The sequence below is a fragment of the Lycorma delicatula genome, chromosome 13, assembly GCF_047948215.1.
Source record: "Lycorma delicatula isolate Av1 chromosome 13, ASM4794821v1, whole genome shotgun sequence".
NCBI lineage: Eukaryota > Metazoa > Arthropoda > Insecta > Hemiptera > Fulgoridae > Lycorma > Lycorma delicatula.
The window spans coordinates 39,022,229-39,048,800 of record NC_134467.1 but is presented as its reverse complement, the minus strand read 5'-3'; the positions used below and the strand labels follow the sequence as shown (position 1 = coordinate 39,048,800).

Genomic DNA, 26,572 nt, shown 5'->3' with positions numbered 1-26,572 from the left:
TTGAAACCCGACCGTCAAAGAACACCGGTATCCACGATCTAATATATTCAGATCCTTTAGCCTATTAACCTATTAGCCTATTTAACACGATCTAGTATTCAAATCCATGTAAAAATATCTGGCTTTACTAGGACTTGAACGCTGTAACTCTCGACTTCCAAATCAGCTGATTTGGGAAGACGCGTTCACCACTAGACCAACCTGGTGGGTTAGCATTATTCTCAGAAGCGTTATAATCAACACAGCGGGAGGTCTAGTTTTTGTTGGACTTTTTAAAAATTTTCCTTCCTTTTTTAGAATTTCTTTGAAAACATTGGAATGTTCAAACATTCTGCAGTGTACAATGCTTTTGGATGAGTCCTTTAATTTAAATACCCTTATTTTGCATTTATGTTTCCGGTAGATCAATTCTATTTTATTTATCCGATTTCTTTGGGGTATTTTTCCTTGGCCGTTCCATTCATTAGCCTTTTCATGCTATTTACCGTTTATATTATATAAAGTAATTCTTTTTTACGTGAGGTCGTAATGTTTCTTTAATTATTTATTATTACAGTATTAAATAACAGTTTTAATTTAACTTAATGTAATGTGTATAATAATTTAATTACGTTTTAGGGTATACTTAGTACAGTTGATATTTATACGTTACAGGAAGTATAACGAACACGTTAATTTTAATTTCTTTTCGTACTGCAGGAAGTTAATAAATACCGTGTTTGAACGGTAAGTGTGCCGTATTGTTTCGATTACTTTTTTAGCTTGTAATTAATTTTAATTATTAATTCAGTGAAAGTTTTTTTTATTATTAATTATTTTATTAAATTAATTAATTAATTAGATGGCCAATTCAGTTCGTTTTCGCGGATGTTTTTTTACGTTATTATAGTACTATTATTTTAGGATCAGTATTTTGTAACCAGTTATTCAGGAATTGGTTAAATAGGCTAAAAATTATAAAATTAAAAAAAAGATTTATTTGAATAAATGTAGTCTTAATGAAATTTTGATCTGAGTAATTTTTTTTATTTAGTTTTTAAGAATTAAAATATGTCCATTAATTTCGAGTGCTGAAATCTTCATTAATGATTGATTTCATCCAGTTCAGATTTTTTTAATTTATTTTAATATAAAAGTGAATTTGTGAAAGTGATAGAATTAGCATTAACAAATACACAGCCTGAAGTTAGAGGGGGGATGTCTCAATCCTTCCCGATAAAGACCGGGTTGAGACAAGGTGATGAACTTTCCCAGTGCTGTTCAATATTATTTTGGACTACATAATTAAAATTTGGCAAAAGGAAACAATAATAGGAACAGGTAAAAATTCAATAAGAATTTTTATATTAGAATTCGCTGATGATGTGGCCTTATTTGGAAGAGGTTAAAAAACAGATAGAAAAAATTTCCCAAAGGATTAGCCTGAAAATGTCTTGTTAAAAGACAGAAATAATGGCCATGGATTCTTTCTGTATCAACAAAATCAAAATTAACGATAAAGAAATAAAAATAGCTGAACAATTTTAAATACTTAGGTGAAATCATTCACTCCAGATTGAAGGAAAAACAATCGTGACAAAACAGAATAACTAAAATTAAAAGAGTACAAAATCTAACTTGGTAAATATACAATAAAAAATGTCTCGATAAAATCCAAAATTCACCATTATAACACAGTAGTTCTTCCGGTGGCGCTTTATGCTTGTGAGATTATCTTTCAGATTATGAATGAAAATAAAACTGACCAGTTACTTAAAACAGAAAGGCGAATTATCAGAACTTATTTAAATTAAAGTTATCAAAAAAATAGAATCTGACGAATTACCACAGATAAAAGTCAGCCACAGATGACCGGATACTCAGTAAAATGAAAAAAAGGATTTCCCTTTTTTCATGTATATAGAATGCCTGAGAAACGAATTCTAGAACAACTGGTTACAAGGAATATTAAAAAAAAAACCTGTGGAAAATATCTAGGAGAAATCCAAAAAGATCTTCAAGAAATTGGCTTGAAGGTTGAGGTGAGGACGCCTGTGATAAAATTAAAATTAACTACGCACTTCAAAACAGTAGATTTAACCTCAGAAAGGGATAAAAAAGTAAAGGTTACGAACGATATCAGGAAGCAACGATCCGATAGAATGAATAAGTACTGGGAAAATCGAAAGGCCAGATTAATACAGAAATTCAAGAGGAACTGAAATATGGTTGAATATGGTTGACTAAAGTGATCCAATGTAGCTTCAAAGGTAAAAAAAAAACAGTATATTATCGACTTTAGTGATTACTGAAAGGAATATTTTTAAAGAAATTATTACCTCCATTGCTGACTCACCTTCTCGAATCCATCGAAGGTTGCTCCATCCCCGAGGTTTAAAACCTTGAGTTTTAAACCTCAAGTCGAGGGTTTTTTAAACCTTGACTTTTGGTCCGCGGATTTATCCCGTAATTGCTTGGAGGGAATTATTCACGTCTGGTTTTCTTCCTTCAACTTATTCGGATGATTATGATTGATATTATGGACATTTATATTTTTCTGTTAATCCTCTGGAACTACCGTAAGTTATTACTTCAGAGGATGATATGTATGAATGTAAATGAAGTGTAGTACAGTCTCAGTTCGGCCATTTCTGAGATATGTTGTTTATTGAAACCCAACCAGCAAAGAATTCCACGATCTAGTATTCAAATCCATATAAAAGTCTTTAATAGGATTTGAACCTTAGAATTCTCGATTTTAGCTGATTTGCGATGACGTGTTCAATAATAAACCAATCGGGTTTATTATGTCCACGTTGACATCGTGGACATTGCGCGGCAGAATCGTTCGTGGTCTGCAGCAAAGTTGAAATCGATAGTCGATTTATTTTAAATATTAATTATGATTAATTTCTTTTCCAGTTTTTTTTTTCTTTGGATTGTTCTATTTGGAGGACTTATGATTAAGTGAAATCTTTAACAACATTAATATTACTTAAATTTTTTTTGGTTGTTACAGGAAAAATATTTGTGTATTAAGAAGAGTCCAGGCCATTTTACTATTGCTACTTCAGGGGTCCATGAAAATATATAAAATGAATATAGGTTGTTTCAGGGTTCTACCAGTTATTTACATATTACTAAATATTCTTCAGCAAACAATTGCGTAAATATTTCTTATATGTTTACATTACATATGGTAATTAAATATAGGCATGCAGACATACATATCATGAATACCGGTGTGCAGGTGGATTCCATCCAATGTAAACATATAATCATTTATTCAAATGATTAATAGGTTAAAATTAAAGGAAAAATTTCTTATTAAAATAAAAAAGAAAGATTATTTTTTACATTTCATTCATTTTACTTGTTAAAATTAATTTGTCTCCATCATTCGTAACAAAAATAAGGTATTTCTCATTGTTTGCATATCTGGGAATTCGATAGTTGAGTGATTTTTTTTTAAATTTAATTTTTTTGTTTACAGGAAAAATCCTTTTAAAATATATTCTACCCTACTAAACGGCATTTGTATTTTTTTCTGTCTGTGTGTGCGTCCCCCTTAGTTTAGCACCGCAACGTACCGATCACTAGCGGAAAATCCCGATTCGTTAGCGCATGTCTCTCGTGGTGGTCAGGTGCATACTTGTTATACAGGTGATTTTTTAATCCTGTTACCCAATTGTTAAGTCTGGTAATTTTTTCTAAGAAAGGGAAATTTTGTTTTCCCTTGACATGAAGTTGGTAGCGTTACTCAACCGGTATAGATACGGCAATGTGAATCGATTCTCCTTGAGCTGTGTAAACTTTTGTACCGTTTCCGGTCGTGTTACGAACAGAATGTATTTTACCATAGAAGAACGAGTTTTCATTCTTTAACAATATTTTGCCATCGAGATTAACAAGATTTTGCAATCGGAACCGTCGAGATGGATCCAAGTGTTGAAAAATTCGATTCCGTTATCGTTTTCGAGAGACCTAAACCAACGGCAATATTGCAATCGCTTGCTTAAATCTGGAGGCTGAAGCTCTTGGACTGATCGTACGCGATTACAATTTCAATTTTTTAGCGGCTTTCTGAACAGTCGAATATGACAAACCGACTTGCGTGGAAAGTTTTCGTAAACTTTTCCGTGGAGAACTGAGCGATCTTGTTTTCACAAGATCGTTTCCGACCGGAAACGGCACAAAAGTTTACACAGCTCAAGGAGAATCGACTCGCATTGGCGTATCTTATACCGGTTGAGTAGCGCTACCAACTTCGTGTCAAAAAACAAAATTTCCCTTTCAAAAAAAAAAAAAAACGTAAAATCTTAACGTAAAATCGTTTAATTTACGTTAAGACTGAGGTTTCATTTCCTCCTTTTTTATTTGTAACTATAAAGACGGATGAAGTCGCGAGGAGTGGATTTTAATAAAGTTTTAAAAAGCTTAATTAAGAATGTAAAGAATTTAGTTTATAACGCTAACCGAGAGATTATTTTCCTGAAAGTTTTTTCGATAAATATTTAATAAAATTCATTTATCTCGAAATGCAATTTTAAGCAGATAATAAAAATATAAAGACAGGTGCAAAAGAAACATTAATAAATCCCCCCACCCGCCACGCCTAAAAAAAAAAACTCCTACGGTAATTTCCTACGGAAGTTTATTTTCATCATTTGGAATCCATCTGTACTTATTTGTTTGTATTTATAAATACGCTTAACTCGCATGATTATAAATTATCTATAATTATTATTTATATCGTGTTTTATTGAATTATTAATTAATGGGGGCGTAAATATTAGTTTAAAAAAACTTAGAACAGGAAAATGTGCGGAGAATTGTCTTTCAGTTAAAAGTGCGTTTCGTCCTTGGTATAATAACATTGTAATATATAATTACATATTACAGTTCATTGGTAGTTAATAGTAACATTAATATATTTATTACCTTATCGTAGGTTGTGTTTTGTATTGCTGTATCGATGTTATTTAGTTTTATCGATTATTTTTTAACAACAATAATCGATACTATTTCTATTATTATTATTATTATTATAATGTATTTACTTGTTTTGATTGGATGATATTATATCCAATCTGTAATTTAAATGTACGAGTATATACATCTAGTGGTTTTTGTGAATCTGTTACTCTTTCACGCAAAAATTTCTAAACCGGTTGAACTGAAATTTTATGTGACTATACTTTTAATTTCTAGAAAGAACGTAGGATTATTGTCTTTACGAAATGTTTACACAGTTTCAAAATTATGGACGTTTTAATGGGTTGGCGGTAACAACCGGATTTGTTCTTACGTTATTAAACTCGGCCAAATCGAATTCGGAGACTACTTGTAGTATTTGAATTAAATTTTTAACTCTTGTGGTTTTTGGTATTATTTTCATAACACCTAGGTCGGGAGGTCACAGATAGAAAGAAGAAGAACTTCTAGGCTTATGATTGTAAGCAACATGAATTATGCTAGAGCTTCCTAAAATTACTGCAGATCAATGTATGTGTTCGGCTTAAAATCGTGGTCAACCATCGAAAAATATGTTAGGTCTGAAATTTAGCTTTTAATTATCAACCTGAAATTTAAAAAGATATTCAAATAGGTAACGTGATTAAAATATATAACCATTGCAAATTCCAAATATTGGATTGATGCATATTTGAGATCTACGTGGCGGAGTAGTAGCTGTGTTAAAAGCGTGGAGACTCGGTGTTATTCAATTGCGGCGACAAAGATATCCTACTGTTAGTTCTTCTTACCGTCTACTAACGCTCTTGACCGTAATTGGCAAAGTTTTTGAGAAGGTCCTATATTTGCTTATTAATGTTAGATTGACCAGTGATCATTTGCTAATGGACAACCAGTATAGTTTCCGACCGGGCAAGAGCAGTGAGGATGCTATACTAAAGGTGATGGATATCCTCCAGTCTATGTAAGTTTGTATTAGGAATTTTTCTGGACATATCCGGGACATTTACCAACTTATGGTGGTCCTGTGCCCTGTTTCAGATGCAAAATGAACTATACGTACTCTCAAGTTATTTCAGCCGTCGGACCGTTTTCCTGCGTGATGGCGGCTCGCATCACGAAAGGGATAAGTCCCTTTCTTTGGATCATAGAATTCGATTCGATGTTACGTTTAAGGTTGCCATGCGGTTGTCGTGTCATCGTTTATGCTGACGAGGCGCTGCTACTGATTGAAGGGGTTTCGCGTAACCAGGTAGAATTCCGAGCTTCTCGTGCTTGTGAGACACTCCGACTATGGAGTCTCCAATATAAGATGATTTTCAGCCCAGAGAAAACCACAATGATTTTTTTTAAGGGCCGATTGGCTGCTTCCTGACGAATCCGGGTTCGGGTGGCTTTCTTTTTTTTCTTTCTTTTTCCTGTTTAGCCTCCGGTAACTACCGTTTAGATAATTCTTCAGAGGATGAATGAGGATGATATGTATGAGTGTAAATGAAGTGTAGTCTTGTACATTCTCAGTTCGACCGTTCTTGAGATGTGTGGTTAATTGAAACCCAACCACCAAAGAACACCGGTATTCACGATCTAGTATTCAAATCCGTGTAAAAATTGCTGGCTTTACTAGGACTTGAACGCTGTAACTCTCGACTTCCAAATCAGCTGATTTGGGAAGACGCGTTAACCACTAGACCAACCCGGTGGGTTGGGTTCGGATGGCTGGTCTCCCCATTCGGTACGTTACGACTCAAATATACCTGGGTGTTATCCTTGATGAGAATTTTCGGTTCAAGGAACATCTACAGTATGTAGCAAGAAAGGCCGCTGATGCTTTTTATGTAATTTGTAGAGTCATTCATTCATCCCGATTGGGGGGTTGAATTACCGTACCGTGCGTATCCTTTATTCCTTTGTCAGCGAAGCGATTATACTGTATGCTGCGCCTGTCTGGGGTCACCGTATTACTTTTAGATATTGCGCGGACATTTTGCTACGGGTCAAGCGACTCCTTTTGTTGGCTGTTATAGACGGTTACAGAACAGTCTCGCAAAAGGCTGTCTGTATTATAGCCGGAGTCAAACCAATCTTAGCTAATCAGCGTGTAAGGAGTGGTAGCTGTCTGGGCATTTCATTCAGAGGTCCCAGGGTTCTAATCCCCGTCAGGAATGGAATTTTTTAACACGCTACAAAATTCAATTTTCATATCCTATGCGCAGCGTTCAAGCTTATTTGACGATTTTATCAAGAAAAAAATAATAGTTGACAAGATAAGGTTGTGTTATATTAATTTTGACTGGAATGAAAACCTACCGGATTGGTCTAATAATGGTGAACGCGTCTTCCCAAATCAGCTGATTTTGAAGATCTTGGATACCGGTGTTCTTTGGTGGTTGGGTTTCAATTAACCACACATTTTAGGAATGGTCGAACTGAGACTGTATCATTTACACTCAACATATCCTCTGAAGTAATACGTGAACGGTAATTCCCGTAGGATAAACTGGAAAAAGAAAGGACTGAAAGAAAAAAATTGTCCAGGTGGTAGAACTGAGGAACCGTTAGCATTTTAATTTAACGATTACTGTCAGGATATTCTCATCATTTGACCTTTAACATAAATTGGAAACTGGTGTTTAAAATTTGTTTCGGTAAATTATTATAATATGTTTTTATATAAATTTTGTACTGTGGGAGAAAAAAAATTACAAAACTATACGTCAATTTATTCATCGACTTAATATTTATGTAGATTAAAAAAACGTATTGAATGAATGGTTATATTATTGTTAAATAATATGTTTCTGATTCTAAATAGACGGTAATTCGTTTTTGTTTTATTTTTACCAATCGTGACTATGCTGTTTTATTTCTTACGATAGTCGTGAAATTGTTAATCCTATATAATATGTACAGTCATTTCTTATTAAATTTGCGCAGTTACAGAATACTACAATCATATCAATTTATATATATATATGTATAGGGCTCTATATAGAGTAATTTCATGAAATTTCTCGATTTAATTGCTTTAATTTTACGATTTAATTGTTTTAATTTTACGTAAAAATCGTGTATGATAAATTCGTTAAAAAAAAAATGTTAACGTTCTAAAAATGTTACAATTTTTTGTTATATTGACTATACGGTTTGGTAATTGTATTATTTATTACCTATTGATATGCTTTTATTAAGGTTTACATAATATTTGTATTAATTATTTTTGTTTCGTAAAATTTCGTGACGTGTTATTTCTCATTGTCTTTTTTACGTATTTAAATTATATATTTTATTTGCTTTAGGTTCAAGGAATTTTATTATTTCCCCCTCTTCTTTAATACTTGTCACTTTGTCTCTCTCCTTTCATTTCGTCCAGTATTAGGTAGAGTTCATAAGAAAACTACCTATTGTAATGGGTACCATGATTGGATTTCCGGAAAATTTCGACATGTCTTCACATTTCACAGACCCCAAAACCACCGTCAGTTTAAAAGTTTGTATGTACATTTATATTTCATTTTCTTGTGGACACGATAATTTTGAGCCAATCATTTTCAAATTGATACATAACATATAACGTCCTAAAATCTCGGTTGAGTTCTTTAGTGGGCAATTTCGGATCATAGGGAAGGAAACGGGGGAGCTTTTTCGAAAAAAAAAAAAATATCGCTATAATTTTATTATTAAGTGAAATATCGTATTCGTTTAAAGTTCCTACTATTCTTTGGATAAGGGCCTAAAACTTATCTAAGTAAAGGTTTTTTTAATATTGCCAACCATTGATCCAGGAGATTTAAAAAATGGGGTTTGGAAGACAAAAAATCATACCTTCCTTAATAGACACAGTATCAAATCGGTTTATTAGTTCTCTAAACATTACCTAAAACTTCCGTTTGAAATATTTTTTGATTTGATCAACCCTTATAGCAAGAGATGATCAAAATTTTGCTGGAATTGTAAGAAGATGTGGCTTGTGTGGTAAATATGTAAATCTTTTTTCACATGCAACCATCATCGTATTGAGTAAATTTGAAGTTTTTCTTAACTTTAAGGTGGAAATCTTTTTTATCCCCTACTTAGCACCGGTGAAATCTACCTTCTACTTCCGGCGTTCCGGAAGAGATTTTTTTCTCTTTTATTGGTCTTTTTCTGGAATTCTTTTTTTTTAAGTTTCATCAATGTAGAAAACTCGTTTTTCTTTTAGTTTATCCCGAGGGAATTTTTATTTGTAAGTACTGTACAATACATACTTATTATATTTTCATTTTTCTGCATTTTAGTTCTTCCCGTAATATTAACTCAACTGGCATTGTTTTTTATTCGTTTATCATTTCATTTTCGAAATAGCATGGTTAGTCTATAACACGAAGTTGGCTGTTCGGAAGGCCGTTGAAGCGGGGTCGTACTGTGTGCACGATATATAATTTGTATTAGCAATATGCCTGCGTAATTATTTAAAATCTACGTTGTACTTTCGGCTGATGTATTTAATCTTAAATAAATTAATTCTGCACTTAATTTTTTTTTCTGAATATAAAAAACACGACTCCCAAAAGAAATCTGATTTGGACATCGCATAACTTCCTTGTACGGCTATTAAATTACATATACACACTTTATTTAAATTTATTTAATTTGAAAGTGAGATACGATCCTCCAATTCTTTAATAAAGTTGACAGTTACATTGCTGAAATATTATTTTTATACAATTATTAATTCAACAATCTTACATGAAATATTAGGATAGAATAAAAGTCCCTTTATTACTGGTATTACTAGACCAGTATTATTCGTATCTTCGTGAGTTGCTGATTAATAAAAGTTTCAGATTTCTGGTGTGTCGTATAAATAAAAGTTAATAATAATTAAACTATTCCGTTTAATGAACTGCTGTATATCGGTTAAAAATGTTAATTTCGACCTTACGGTGTAAAATATTCAGTTTTTATTATCTGGATTATTTGGTGAATAATCAAAAATGAAAAAGAAACAATCATACAGGAAAATGAAAGATAACATGATGAAATATATCTATAAAGAAAAGAGGAGGAAAATGTTAAAACCAAAGAAAGAATAAAAAGATTACAGAGGATGATGAATATAAAGAAAGAGGAAATTTTTTAAACTACAGAACAACGTTCTGTAGTTTAATTCCTCAAATTATGATCAGAGGAATTATATAAAACGAAAGAGCGATTAAATGATCGGCAACAAAAAACAAATATATGATGATCAACTCCGATTTAGGGAGAATATTGTCCGACAATATCGGAGGAGTAATGAACTTAAAAATAAGAATATTTTGTAATTTATTAAACAACGGGTATGTATTGGTTGGTAATTATGAGGGTGTATTTTTTATTTTTTTTCAGTAGTTAAATTTAATGTAGCTAATTAAACAGAAATTTCAGAATAATTAAATAAAATTAAATAGAAATTAGACTAGAAAATACAAAAATAATAGGATTCTCAATTATAATTTTCAATTATTATAAATAATCAGATGTTTCACCAAATCTATTACATATACATAAGTAATAATACCTGATAAATTACATATACACATTTTTAAAAATACTTAAAATTTTATTTCACTAATAACTGGATTGTTTTTCATATATTTTTTTTCTTTTATTATTATTGTATTATTACTTATTGTAAAAAATTTGTACAATCACGGATTAATAATTATTAAATCAATATATATATATATATATATATATATACACATATACATATATATACAGGGTGATTCAGGAGAAATAGGGCAATACTTTGACAACTCATTCTAGAGGTTAAAAATAAGTAAAAAGTTCATATAAACATAGGTCCGAAAACGCTTCGTTAGCGAGTTATACAGAGTGAAAGATTTCTCCCGAGTTTCAGTTCCTCCTGGTAAATTACGGCTTTCTGGAACGAAAGCCTTAATTATTTCTAATCAAGGAACGCAAAGATATCGTTAGACTGGCAACACAAAATCTAGTACAACGCGTTGAAAAGTGCATTAAACACAACGCAACGGTGGCATTTTTAAAAGTTAAAAAAACCACATGAAATACTACTTGTAATCAGCATTTTATCATTATCATAAAAAAAACAGTAAGTATTCTTTCTTTCTTTCTCCAGTTATTTTCTATTGTACATAACGAAAACTGTTTTTCAATCTGTTAAAAATTAATCTGTTTGTTGTTAATAAAAGTCGACGTGTTTAAAATGTTATTTGTTTTCTGTTGACATTATTTACATCGATCTTCTTATAATTAAATTCTCTACAATTTATGTTTAAAAAATGTATGATTTATTGCCAATTTAACAACTTTATTGTACGTCAAACGTAAAAAAATGTGTTTTTTTACCCAATTTTTTGCGTTTTACGTGGTATATCTTAAAAACTAAGAGAGATACAGTTCTGGGACCTTTTTTTCGATTTCCCAGCTCAAAAACCATAAGAAACAATTGAATTTCCCCCTTAATTGACCTTCCCAGAATTTCAGAAAGCCTTAATTTACTCATAGGAACTGAAATTCGGGCGAAATCTTTCATCCTGTATATCTCGCTAACGAAGCGTTTTCGGACCTATGTTTATATGAACGTTTTTTTCTTATTTTTAGCATCTAGAATGAGTTGTCAAAGTATTGCCCCATCCTCCTGAATCACATTGTATATATATATATATATATATATATATAATTAACAAAAAAAAAGGAGATTAAGTCTGATTCGAATCGATGTAAGTTCCAAGTATTTCATTAATTATACGTTTATTTGACTATAACTCTGAAACAAATGAAAATAAGTACCACTTACGATATATCATTGAAAAGCTCTCAATGAGGGGTTATTACGGCAGTTAAAAGTCAAAAATCCAAATTTTGGGGGATTTTGGGCTTTTTTGGACACTCTTAGTACAGTCGAATGCAATCAAAAGGGGGAGGTGTACAACAAGATGTTACAACAGTCCTTAATTCAAAATTTCAACATCCTACGGCTAATCGTTTTTTCAGTTATGCGAGATACATACGTACGCACAAACGTCACGTCGAAACTAGTAAAAATGGATTCAGGGATCATCAAAATGAATATTTCCGTTGAAATCTGAAAACTGAAGTTTTTCGTGATTACAATACTTCCTTTACGTCGTACAAGGAAGTAGTAATTTATCTTTAATAAAGGATAATTAAAGAACGTGCGCGTGACAGTTTTGTATATAGTATGATTTTTTCAATTTTTCTAAATTTTTTTAAACATATATATATATATATATATGTGTGTGTGTGTGTGTGTCGTGTGACACTCCTGGTAGCGTAAGAATTCCATCGAGGGTTCATACGTGTAAATCGGTTCAACCGTTGAGCTGCTACGGTGGAACATACATACACTGTAAATACATTACACTCCTTTTTGGGCATTCGTGTTTTTTCTTTAAAAAAAAAACTTTTTTTTATTCAAAATTATAACTTAATTTGATACTAATTTACAATACTAGAATTAACAATAAATAAAAAAGATTAATATTTAACCGAATTGAACGTAAAGTGGAGGACATGAAAATAGGCACAAAATTATATATTGCACAGGTATTATGAAATATCTTAAAAATTTACATTAGAATTCCTCAAATATATTACCTGGAAATTGATTATAGAGCTTGAAATAAGGAATAAAGTTCTTACAAATATTTCCTATAACGCTTTGTTGTTATTTAGTTGCGGCTAGCGAAAAATTTCGCGCGGATTTCAGTTAATAGGGGATAAACTTCATCGTTTCTTGTGTTTTATGACCTGAAAAATCTAATAAATAGTTCTCAAAACTTTATTTCCTATAGTTTTCTTGATATCAAACATAAAACCGAAAAATTCGGTGACGAAAGACTTTTTTTTTTAGGTTTGAAAAACAATAATTTTGTTAAATGAGTAGTACTTTAATTTTATTACCAAAACGAGTAGAAAATTTTATCCCGAGGAAATTGATTTAATATACGAAAAACATTTTTAAAAAAATCAAAAAATTTTTTCAATTTCAAAAAATAAAAACAGCACCTGTGTTTTAGTACAATAAATTTTGACCTTTAAAAAAACCTACCGGGTTGGTCTATTGGTGAACGCTTCTTCCCAAAACAGCCGATTTTGAAATCGAAAGTTCCAGAGTTTAAGTCCTAGTAAGGGCAATTACTTTTATTCGGATTTGATTACTAGATCGTGAATATCGGTGTTCTTTGGGTTTCAATTAACCAACTGTAGAAAGACTACACTTCATTTACATTCATACATATATCATTCTATGAAGTAATACCTGAACGGTAATTCCCGGAGGCTAAACAGGAAAAAGAATGCCTGAAATAATAAATAAAAATTACCACTATTTATTTATTTTTACTTTTAAGGCCGCAAAGGACCACTTTAGTCAGAATAATTAAAGTCTTTTTTTTGCCGATCTTTTGGTCTTTTAAGTTCTTAGCTTTTACTTTCTCCCAATATTTAGTCATTCTTTATGATCTTGCTTTACGATCCTCTTCGGAATAAATCCTTTTTGTACAATTAAAAGTTCTTACTTTAAAGTCGGTATTCGGATCTTTAATAACAAATTTTAATTTTTCGGATTTATTAAGTAAATCTTCGTAAATCAAATTTAATTCTTGCATGTCTTCTTTTTGATTTCTTTGATCCATAACGGCGGATTTTTTAAAGACCAAAATCGATCGATAATTCTCTTAATAATCCTATCCTGCGGTAATCTTAACAAGTGTGCGCAGAAAGAAATTCGCTTTTTTTTCATAGTATCGATTAAGGATTCCAATTTTTCGTACAGAAATTTATTGGGCAGTAATCTGTACTGATTTTCGCGTTTATATTTTTTTTTATGCAGGTTCTAAGAATCCTGCGTTCAACTTTAAGCAAAGGTTGAGTCCTATTTTTCTGATTTAATCTAAATAAATTTTCGCTCGCGTAAGTAATTACCGGTTTAACCACGGTTTTGTAATGTCTAATTTTAGTGTTAATCGAGAGCGATTTTTTGTTGTAAGTATTTTTGGTTACTTGTAGCAGTTTAAATAATTTATTAAGTCTTTCGGTACGATTTTGTTTTTCGTTACGATTACAAGTAATGATCTTTTCAAGATATTTAAATTTTTCTACAAGTTCTACTTTATTTCCGTTAATATTCACAGGATTAATAACTAAAGGATCTATAGCCATCATTTTAGTCTTTTCGTAAGAAATTTTAAGTCCAATTTTATTCGCAAGTTCTTCTATACTTAATATTTGTATTCTGGCTTCTGCGATACTATTAGCTAATAAAGCCAAGTCGTCGGTAAATCCTAGGCAATTTAAATTTAAGTTAAATATAATACTAAATTAATATTTTAAGTTAATATTATACTAAATTGGTGAATTTCTTCCCCCATTAAAACTTTTAGTTTCGTGTCTCTCATTAGTTGGGACATGAATCTTCCTTTTCTAGAACTTATATAAATAAAAAGGTCGCGTCGTCTCTATAAGTTAATTTGCTATTATCTCGCTTAATATTATTTATTAATGTTACAAAGAGCAAATAAATTAAAAATCGGTTGATTAGATAAGTTGTATTATAAATAATTAATTTTAATCTTCGACGTTGTCTCGCGTGACCTTATCATTTTAATAACAGAAATATTGTTTTGTTTGTTTTAATATTTAAAAGCTTAAATTTTGTTAGATTAGATTAAATCCTATTTTTATTCATAGTAAGAGAGAAAACTTCCTGCTGTCTAGGAAAATTTTTTTGAGATATGTTAATAGTAAAAAAAATAAATCATTTGAATTTTTGTGACGAGAGAATGTTACAGTGTTGTAAAAATAATGCTACACATTTCAGTGCCGTAAATAACTATCGCCTCATCATATTATATACGAGTATGTTGGGACCCTGAACCACTTGCTTGGTTATAAAAACATTTAAATAAATATTAAATAAAAAGAAATAAGGGTTCTACTTGTATAATACTTAATGAAGTTTACTTCGTTTCTTTTATTTAATGATGCATTGCTTGAGATAAGATCGTCATAACGTTATGTATCTACTTCGTAAGTTAGATTATCTATAATAGATTATATATTTTTTCTTAGTACATAAAAATAGTTTTAAAACAAGATAAAGTTCTTTATTTACGACAAAACATTTAAATTTTAAACTGACGAGTCTAAAAATTTCTATTTAAATATTAAAAAAAAAAAAAAATTTAAATCGACTTGCCTTTTAAATATTAAAAGGATTATTTAAATATTATAAATTTATTATTAACGTTTAGATGAAAATAATCTGTATTTTTTTGTTTAAATGTAACGCGAAAAATTGGCTCGGTTGTCCTGTATTATATTACCATAAGATGATTCATAAAGCTTAGGCTGCATTAGAGAAGTATTCCTGAGCCATGAAATTAAAAATTAATGCTCAATCACATCTCTCCTAAAAAAAATAAAATAATTATAGGTTTTTACGGCTTGTATGTCATCCAGAACACGGATTTTTAGTTGGTTGGTTGGTGATTGGAGCGATATCACCCATTGAATTGTTAGCCGTTGTTAACAAAAAAATTTGATTTGGACACCATATGACTTCCTTGTAAACCTATTAAATTACATATACAAAATATTTTCTTTTTTTAATTGAAAAATAATTTTTTTTTAATCCTCTTCAGTCATTTGACTGGTTTGTTGCAGCTCTCCAAGATTCCCTATCTAGTGCTAGTCGTTTCATTTCAATATACCCTCTACATCCTACATCCCTAACAATTTGTTTTACATATTCCAAACGTGGCCTGCCTACACAATTTTTCCCCTCTACCTGTCCTTCCAATATTAAAGCGACTATTCCAGGATGCCTTAGTATGTGGCCTATAAGTCTGTCTCTTCTTTTAACTATATTTTTCCAAATGCTTCTTTCTTCATCTATTTGCCGCAATACCTCTTCATTTGTCACTTTATCCACCCATCTGATTTTTAACATTCTCCTATAACACCTCATTTCAAAAGCTTCTAATCTTTTCTTCTCAGATACTCCGATCGTCCAAGTTTCACTTCCATATAAAGCGACACTCCAAACATACACTTTCAAAAATCTTTTCCTATCATTTAAATTAATTTTTGATGTAAACAAATTATATTTCTTACTGAAGGCTCGTTTAGCTTGTGCTATTCGGCATTTTATATCGCTCCTGCTTCGTCCATCTTTAGTAATTCTACTTCCCAAATAACAAAATTCTTCTACCTCAGTAATCTTTTCTCCTCCTATTTTCACATTCAGTGGTCCATCTTTGTTATTTCTACTGCATTTCATTACTTTCGTTTTGTTGTTGTTTATTTTCATGCGATAGTTCTTGCGTAGGACTTCATCTATGCCGTTCATTGTTTCTTCTAAATCCTTTTTACTCTCGGCTAGAATATCATCAGCAAATCGTAGCATCTTTATCTTTTCACCTTGTACTGTTACTCCGAATCTAAATTGTTCGTTAACATCATTAACTGCTAGTTGCATGTAGAGATTAAAAAGTAACGGAGATAGGGAACATCCTTGTCGGACTCCCTTTCTTATTACGGCTTCTTTCTTATGTTCTTAAATTATTACTGTTGCTGTTTGGTTCCTGTACATGTTAGCAATTATTGTTCTATCTCTGTATTTGATCCCTAATTTTTTTAAATGCTGTACATTTAATTCCAGTCTACGTTATCGAATGCCTTTTCTAGGTCTATAAACGCCAAGTATGTTGGTTTGTTTTTCTTTAATCTTCCTTCTACTATTAATCTGAGGCCTAAAATTGCTTCCCTTGTCCCTATACTTTTCCTGAAACCAATTGGTCTTCTCCTAACACTTCTTCCACTCTCCTCTCAATTCTTCTGTATAGAATTCTAGTTAAGATTTTTGATGCGTGACTAGTTAAACTAATTGTTCTGTATTCTTCACATTTATCTGCCCCTGCTTTCTTTAAAAAATACATAAAATTTTATTTCATTTATAACTTCGGATATTTTTGCATTTTAAACAAATTTTTATTGTTATTGAATTATTATTTATTGTAAAATTTTCTTTACAATCAGAGGTTAACAATTTATTAATAAATCAGTATATTTAAATTAAAAAAAAGGAGATGATGTCGGATTCGAACCGATGTGCCTTCCTCTTGTAAGACCCAAATACGACGCTTATTTTTTTTTCAAGGTCCGATCGTCACGAAATTAAAGCCACAGTGAAAATAAAAAAAAAATTATTTGTAACAAGTACTTATAGTTACGCTATTTCTCTACATTGTCGCCACTCCGATTTAGACATTTGTCGTAGCGTGGTACCAACTTTCCAATACCCTTGTCATAGAACGGAACCGCCTGTGTTTTTAGCCATTTCTATGCTGGTCTGCAGCTCGATGTCTGTGCCAAAATGTTGTCCTTCTAGCCAGCGTTTCATGTGAGCAAAGAGGTGAAAATCGGATGGAGCCAAGTCCGGGCTGTATGGTGGGTGATCAAACACTTTCCAACGAAAACTTGAAAAAGTTGACACTCGCTTCCTTCCCTGACCGTCTGCATCATTAACATCTGTACGTCCTGCTTTAAAGTTCCTGAACCGTTGTCGTACTTTGATGAAGTTTCACCGTTCACATTACTTATTCGTCGATGAATATCAGCCGCATTACACCCCTCAGCTTGAAGAAATCGAATTACCGCACGCAATTCACACTTGGCGGGAGATGACATTGTATTAGACATGTGCTAGCTGCGTGTTCAGAACTAAACGAAATGACGCGGCGTGATTGAAGGCCATACTTGAGACGCTGCGCAACACATGTGCGCAAAGGTTCGTCCGATTTTTGCGCGGGTTTTATTTCGCGACCGATCGGACCTTGAAAAAAAATAACCCTCGTATTTCATTAATTACAATTTTATTTGGTTATAACTCGTTAGAACCAATTAAAATAAATACATCTTATGATATATCGTTGAAAAGCTCTCAATGTGGGCTTATTACTGCAGTTAAGAAAAAGTCCTAAATTGTTTACAAAACCTTAATCTAATAACATCTTTTCCTGTAACTGTAAACAAAAATCGAGCCTACGTGTTTTATCTCCATCAGAAAGACGCTGGATTAATTGAAGACGGTACGGTTTGCATAATAAACGTTTTCGGAGAACACTGTTGTTTTCGGAATTCCTAATTCTCTGCCTGCAGCCGCAGTCGATTTTGACGGGCTGCGAATGAAACTTCCACGCACACGTTCGACATTTACTTCTGAGGTTGATGAACGACCGGTTGATTTTCGCTTGTTCAAGCAACCGGTTTCACTGAATTGTTTATACCGTGCACGAATTGAATTATCACTTGGTGGCTCCGTATGAAATTTCAACCGAAACGCACGTTGCACAGGAATTACTGACTTTGACAAGTGAAATTCTTACATACAAAACGATTTCTCGCTTCCTGTGGCAGCCATTTTCTCTACTGTCGACGCCTAGCGAGCAAATAATTTACTAATTGTCTAGTATATGTGGAAAAAAACTATTTGTAGTACTCTTTCGTACAGTACTTGTTTTATTCTTACGAGTGAAATAGTTTTTTGTTAATGAATTTTCGAAACTCCGAAGAAAATTATGAAACGCTCTGTATATATACACAAATATAGCAATAGCGAAGCATTGCCGGGTCTGCTAGTATGCTTATAAATAAGTTGAAATGAATAAGTTAATTGAGAAAGGAACATATTTTGATTGCTGTAGTTATGCTATATTACCGTTTATGTTTGTGAAGGCTAAACAGGTATATATATTATAAATAGAATTGTAAATGTAAATAAATACTGCATAAATAGTTTATATAAATAATAATAAAAACATTGTTTGGTGCTTGACTTTTTTAAATCAATTTTTACAAAGTTGGTAATGTATGTTTCATAAGAATTAGTTCCTTGTCATGTGTAACATAATATATTTATGCATTATCATTATTAATCCAGTGTTTTCTTTTACGTGTTAGTTTATCCTCAGGGTTAAATCCCTTATTTAGTAGTTATTGGTGGTTGCGGTTTATATTTAAAGAAAGATTGTTTTCCTTATTTTTTTCTCTTTAAAGTTTAAAGGTGTGTTTTTTAGCTTTAGGTCGAGTAAGAGTACTCTAGTATTTCCTTATTTGTTTCCACTTGATAATGGTTTAAAATTAAATTTTACTTTTCCCGCCTAGATAGCGCTGTACCTCTAGAAGGGAAAATATTGCAATCTGTCTAATTTGGGCATATGCGATTATCACCGGATCATGACGTTTTCATAGCTAAAAAACCACCAAAAAATCCGGATGGAAATTTTCCGGATGTTATTGTTCGTATGTATTTCTATGTGTTTGATGTTTTCCAATAAATCACCTTACATTTCTAGAACTACTGGACCGATCACATTGATCACATTATTGCTATATATGGGACACTGGTGCTGTTAAATTATCAACTTAAAAGGTGTGAGGGTGTAAAGTCATTTTCATTATCTCGAGATTTCGTTTAATTAAGATCATAATTTCTTAGGCAGATCTGTTAACCATTAAAAAATAACAATATTGCAGCAAAAAGTTTTCGGAAAATCGCTTTCTCGCCCCAAAAAAAACGCTGTTGTAATCAGTTCGATGTTGTGACGTCACAGTTTAGCGTTAGAATTAAATAAATAATATTTAATGTAAAAGGCAGGGTCTCGAACTTGATCGCCGGGATACCTGGTACGTTAATCTACTCGGATAAACCGGAGAACGTAAAAACGAAATTTTTTTTTCATGCAAGTTATGAAATTACATTAGTTTAGTTAGTACCGCCATACTCGCGCGAATTAAATACGGAGTGCGCTCGGGATTTAGTTAATATAGGCTTTCTTTTCTTTTTCTTTTTCCTGTTTAGCTTCCGGTAACTACCGTTTAGATAATTCTTCAGAGGATGATATGTATGAGTGTAAATGAAGTGTAGTCTTGTACATTCTCAGTTCGACCATTCCTGAGATGTGTAGTTAATTGAAAGCCAACCACCAAAGAACACCGGTATCCACGATCTAGTATTCAAATCCGTGTAAAAATAACTGACTTTACTAGGACTTGAACGCTGGAACTCTCGACTTCCAAATCAGCTGATTTGGGAAAACGCGTTAACCACTAGACCAACCCGGTGGGTTTTAGTTAATATAGGCTAGTAATATATTAACCCAACGGGTTGGCCTATTGGTGAACGCGTCTTCCCAAATCAGCTGATTTGGAAGTGGAGAGTTCCAGCGTTCAAGTCCTAGTAAAGTCAACTGACTTTACTATTAATATAAAAATAACTATTTTTACACGGATTTGAATACTAGATCGTGGATACCGGTGTGTTCTTTTGTGGTTGGGTTTCAATTAACCACACATTATAGGAACGGTCGACCTGAGACTGTTTACACTTCATTTATACTCATACATATTATCCTCTTAAGTATTATCTGAAAGGTAATTACCGGAGGCTAAACAGGAAAAAGAAAGAAAGGCTAGTAATTTATTAATTTTATAATTATATAGTCGTATTTCTAATTTAAAACCAAAGAAACTTATTATCAACCTTTATCAATTTTCAGTATAAGTGTGTTACAACAAACTACGTTGTGAATATTAATGGGTTTTTTTCCTATTATTATTATTACCGTTATCAATCATTGATAATATGTTATTTTAAATTGGTGTATGTGACGGCTATGTTAGCCTATGTTTATGTTACGGATCAATTAGCGTGCCCTGCAGAACACCACAATTTACAGTTAAATTGATAGAGTGAGGTTCTTGTTTAATGTGTGTGTGTGCGCGCGCGTGTGTATGCATATAAAAAAATATAGAGAGAGAGATTGAGTGAGTAACTGAGAAGCGTGAAAGAGAGAATATGTTCATTGGGTGGCATGTCGTTGTTACTGTTATATATTGTCTTCGTTTTTTATGTTTTTTTTTTTATATGTACTACTGGGTAATACGTCTTGCTGTATGCGTGTTAAAGTATATATTATAAAGCAAATATAAGGAAGAGAAATTTCTTATATATTATTGTATAGACATGATCGTACTATTCAGTCTATAGTCATTGTTCATTATTTACATAGTATAAAGTACATAAACAGGCAGCTGCTGAACATGCATACTAAAGTTATATCGGTAAATTTACTCGGTTTACGCGTACATTGATTGTATAAATTATATATATACCCCAAAGAGTTTACGCGTACGTGTGTATGTTTTTATCTAAATAAAGGAAATAGTATTTATACATTCAATCTTAAAAAAAGAAATTTTACTTTATCAATCCTTAGTACTTAATTTCTCTTCCTTTAACTTGTTTTTTGTGTTTATTTTGTCGGTAACATTGTATATTTACGTATTACTTGCTAATAGATTAGTGTTAAACTTCAACTGTTATTCTATTTATATTATTTTTTTAACCAGAAAGTTCGATGTATATTTTTTCCGTTTTTTTTTTAAACAAATATTTACAGTGAGTTATATGGTAATGTTTTTTTTTCTTTTTTTTAACGCGTGTAAAATTTAACCACTGCTGATAATCTTTGCATAAAAAAAGTATCTTTTTATATATTTAGAGTTTCCCACGAAGATACTTTCAGGACATTTGTAAATACAATGAAAAAAGTTTATATAAACATAGGTCTGAAAACTTTTGTTTTTGAGTTACCCTTAGCGAAAGATTTCGCCCGGATTTCTGCTATTTTTGGTACTCAAATTAAAAAGTAATGTTTGTGATTTTTTTTTATGTAATTTGAGCTGGGAAATAGGGAGAAACAAATCCCAGAACTGTGAATCCAGTAGTTTTTAAAATGTTCTATGTAAAACAAAATTCGGTGTCGAAAAAACCAATTTTTTTTTTTTTTAGGTTTGTAGTACAATTGCTTTGTTAAATTATTAATAAATGCGGAAAATTTAGTAATAAAACTTGTAGAGAATTTAATTCTCAGAAAATTAATGTAAATCAGGCAATAGAAAGTAAATAAAAACTTTTCGGTTCTCTTATTGAAGAAAAACAGACTAAAATTACACAGAAAATCGTATTATTCTTCCTGTACCTAATAAAATTTATTTTTAATATAGGAAATCAAAGAAATGATTAACAGAATAACAAACCTCAGTTGGAATAATTGTTTGAAATTCCCGCCTTCATAATATACCCAATACTCTGCCCGACGTAAAATATTTCCAGTGGATTTCCGTATCATCTCAGGTTCGTTTCGTGTAAATTGAATAGCATTTTATATTTTAATGAGTAACTATACTTTAGTGTTAACAATTTTTTTTTTTTGTATAATATCGTTTTCATATGGTCCGAAATTAATTAATCCTAGTGGTTTTAAGTCAGATTATCGTGGTGGCCATTGGATAGGTCCATCACGTCCTCCAATCCAGTTTAAGAAATTAGGATTCAAGTGGTATATATAGCTATTAAAGAAAAATGATGCGTCGCACCGTCCCGCTTGCAATTTAGTTTGTATATATAAAGGTAGATTCCACAAAAATGCCGGCAAATTATTTTTCGAGAACGTATACATTTCTCGTGAGGTTTTCATTAAAAATAAATGGTCTCAGATAATTCTTTTCATAAATAATACCATACTAATCATTAATGAGAGATGTATGTTGGAAACTAGTTTCCACATTACAATTTGGATTGTTTTCGTTGTATAAAAGACTATTTTTAGAATTGAAGGTTCCGTTTCTCGTAAAAGTGGCTTCGTCAGTAAATAAAATTGAGTTTTATTTTCCTTATCAGCGTTGTCTAAAAAGTCGATGACACAAATTAAACCGCAGGGAGTAATCTGAGACTGATATTTATTTTTTTACAATCGGAGGTTAATTATTAATAATCAATCAATATACAGAGTGTCCCATATAAAACGCAACCCAACCTTATATTGGTAGATATTGAAATAATAAAAAGGCATGTGTAAATGTAATTTTTATTATTACCATCCATTACCTTACATTTAGAGTAAATGTTTGAAGTGGCCGCCATCTTCTTGAATACAAGCTTCAATTCTTTTTACAGCGTTTCTTGCAACTTTTTTCAAGGTTTGTGGCCGGATATTTAATACAGCTTGTTCAATATTGGCTTTCGATCGTTCAAGTGTTCGCGGTTTGTCGATGTAGGCTTTTTCTTTGAGGTAATCCCGTAGAAAAAAATCCGCCGCAGTCAAATCTGGAGATCTTGGTAGCCACAAGCCTCGACCGATAAAACGATTACCAAAGAATTACTCGACGAAATCAGAAGTTGAACCTGCGTAGTGCGATGTCGCACCGTCATGTTGTAGCCGGCAGTGTCTGTCTTCCTCTTCCAACAGTGCGATGAACTGAAATAAAATATCCTGATATCGTTCTGCATTAATGGTGTACTCGAAAAAAATAGGACCGATTATTTTGTTCCGCGATATCGCGCACCACACGCCCGACTTCTGCGGGTGTAATTGTTTTTCGTGATAAACGTGGGGATTTTCAGCGCTCCAAATTCTACTGTTTTGGCTGTTTACGTAGCCATCCAAATGAAACCGTGCTTCATCTGTGAAAAATAACGAATCCGTAACATTAATTCCTTCACGCAGAAATCGACGGAACCGTTGAAAATATTGTAGCCGTTTTTCTTTGTCGGGCTCAAGAAGTCGATGAACCGTTTGAATGCGATAAGGTCGTAATTGTAATCGTTTGGTCGCCCGATGAACGGTCGATTTAGAGAAATTAATTTCAGCAGACAAACGTCTGATCGATTTATTTGGCGAGTCGATTAATCCGGTCTTTGATTTCAGTGACTGTATCTGTATTCAACACTGACGCAGATCTTTTGTGTTCCTTGTTATTAAAAGAACCGGTCTCTCTAAATTTTGGGACTAACCTTAATACTGATGTTTTATTAGGAGCTGGTTTATCTGGGTACTTATTGCGAAACAAACCTTGCACTGCAACCGCTGATTTCGTACTGAAGTACGACTCGACAATGAAAACACGTTCATCTAGCGGACACAACCATCTTGTCTCTAGCAATACACTGAACGTTATGATTGTTGTTAATATCGGTAGTGTTCTACTGCGTCGCCGCGATGTTCAGATGTTGGACTAGTCCATTTCAGTAACGAGTAGGGGAGTAAGCTTGACTTTTTAAATTTCTTGGATGAGAGATTGATGGGTTGCGTTTTATATGGGACAACCTGTATTTAAAAAAAAGGAGATAAAGTCGAATTCGAACCGATGTGCCTTCTTGTAAGGTCCAAATATTACATTAAAATGTTATTTGGTTATAACTCTGGAACCAATGAAAATAAATACCATTTATGATATATCGTTGAAAAGCCATCTATAACGGCTTATTACTGCGATTAAGAAAAAAGTCCAAAATCCAATTTTGGGCTTTTTGGACACTTTTGGTCTAGTCGATCGCAATCAAAAGGGGAGCTGGATGTTAACAATCCTAAATTCAAAATTTCAACATCCTACGGCTAATTATTTTTTAGTTATGCGAGATATGTGCGTATAGACGTCACGCCGTAACTAGTCAAAATGTATTCAGGAATGATCAACATGGATTCCGTTGAAATCTGAAAATTTTTCGATCACAATACTTTTATTACTTCGTACAAGCAAGTAAACAAACAAATATAACTTCCTATTTTAGTTATGTAAATTGGGTAATATTTTGAACATTCCAATACAATAGAGGAAAATATCCACCTTGTGACACTTCCAGTTGCCGCACCTCCCCCCTCAATTTTAGCCCTGATTGGCTTTAACAGGAGTCGTCTTTCGCTCTCCAATTTTTTACATCTCGTAGTAATAAGCCAGGTCTCTTTGGGATGCCACAGATGTAAATGCCTCGGTAGACATTTACATCGGTGATTTACAAACTCAGCTTTTGCCTTCGCAGCAGGCCTCATCCGGACACTTTGAATGTCCTACATCGTTGCCCTTTCAACTAGCTAATCGAGTTTTCAAAAGCACGAACCTGACGCCTAGTTCTACATTTAATATAGCCAGTCTCATAAATTTCGAGGCATTTGTACGAGTATAATAACATAATACCAAAAATTTCGTTCGTAACAACGAAATTTATTTCTAGTTCCCTTCTATTTCTGAACTTCAGTTCATATCCCTGATTTGGTTTCATTATGGATTCCTGTCTGGTCTACCAGGGATAGGCGGACAGAACTCCTATTCCCACTCAGCTTCATCGCAGAATCCCGCATGACTTTTATTTCTAGGTTCCCTTAGTGAACTCAACTTCAGTTCATACCCCTGATTTGGTTTCATTATGGATTCCTGTCTGGTCTACCAGGGATAGGCGGACAGAACTCCTATTCCCACTCAGCTTCATCGCAGAATCCCGCATGACTTTTATTTCTAGTTCCCTTAGTGAACTCAACTTCAGTTCATACCCCTGATTTGGTTTCATTATGGATTCCTGGCTGGTCTACCAGGGATAGGCGGACAGAACTCCTATTCCCACTCAGCTTCATCTCAGAATCCCGCATGACTTTTATTTCTAGGTTCCCTTAGTGAACTCAACTTCAGGTCATATCCCTGATTTGGTTTCATTATGGATTCCTGTCTGGTCTACCAGGGATAGGCGGACAGAACTCCTATTCCCACTCAGCTTCATCGCAGAATCCCGCATGACTTTTATTTTCACTTACCACCATCGTCGAGATGCCGCTACACCTCACGGCTGGATAGGAATCCATGCCCCCAGTGCAGTCGCAAACCCGCCGACAATGATGCTTGCATTATTTTGTTACACTATTAACTCAATCGGCATTGTTTTTTTTGTTTTTTTAATATTATTATCTTCGAAATAACGCGTATACGAATTATTGTTCTACGGATAGCCGCGTTATAGCGGTGTCGTAATGTACATGGCGGAGCATTAACGTGTTTCCTTCTTTTCATCTGAATGGTTTAAATTTTGTTTTTTTACACCTTACAAATTTCATGTCAAATTTTAATTATTACATTATATTTATTAGATATAAACGAATAAAATATATATTTGTATATATTATAATAATAATAATAATAATAATAATAAAAATAATAATAACACTTTATTTATGTTTACGTAGGTTTTTACGTTGCCATGGAAACTTGATTGTATAAATTTTTTTATTATGATGTTTCACTGAATGTTAGAATAAATTTTAAAATTTTAATGTATTACTTTTTTCTATAAATACATATTATATTACATTTAGTATTATGAATACTTTTTGTTTGATTATGTATAAACGAGGTCTTCTTCACGTACCTGTGGTAATGTCATTTTCTGTATTTTTATTTCTTTCCAAACTAGTTTAATTTTTATTATTGTTTGTATTTCACATTGACGTAATAAATTGTCAAATCTATATTGGACTTTTAACAAAAATAATTGGGATATATATAGCAGAATAGATCCAGACGTAATCAAACTTAACCTTTGTTCGCTTTGCTCGCTAACCTCGAATAATTAACAGTAATGTTTTGATTATTTAAATTATAAATAATTGATATAATTACAAAATAGACATTTATTTAAATACTCTAAACATATTGTATTAATTAGTCAAGGTTAGCGAGCGAAGCGAGCATAGATTAATTT

At 32.3% G+C, this 26,572-nt stretch overlaps 1 protein-coding gene across 3 annotated transcripts in view; it reads left to right on the top strand.

Annotated features, from left to right (window-relative positions):
* The window catches only part of mrj (DnaJ heat shock protein family (Hsp40) member B6 mrj), a 290,448-nt gene that overhangs the window by 180,140 nt on the left and 83,736 nt on the right, over positions 1-26,572 (top strand). The window contains exon 1 of one of the 3 annotated variants that reach the window (XM_075381832.1): positions 3,038-3,145. The exons of the other annotated variants lie outside the window; for them this stretch is intronic. Within the exon in view, the coding sequence (XP_075237947.1) occupies positions 3,060-3,145 (86 nt within the window). The 5' untranslated portion in view covers positions 3,038-3,059. Of the gene's footprint in view, positions 1-3,037; positions 3,146-26,572 lie in introns of those variants that run through there. 3 annotated transcript variants of the gene reach the window in all.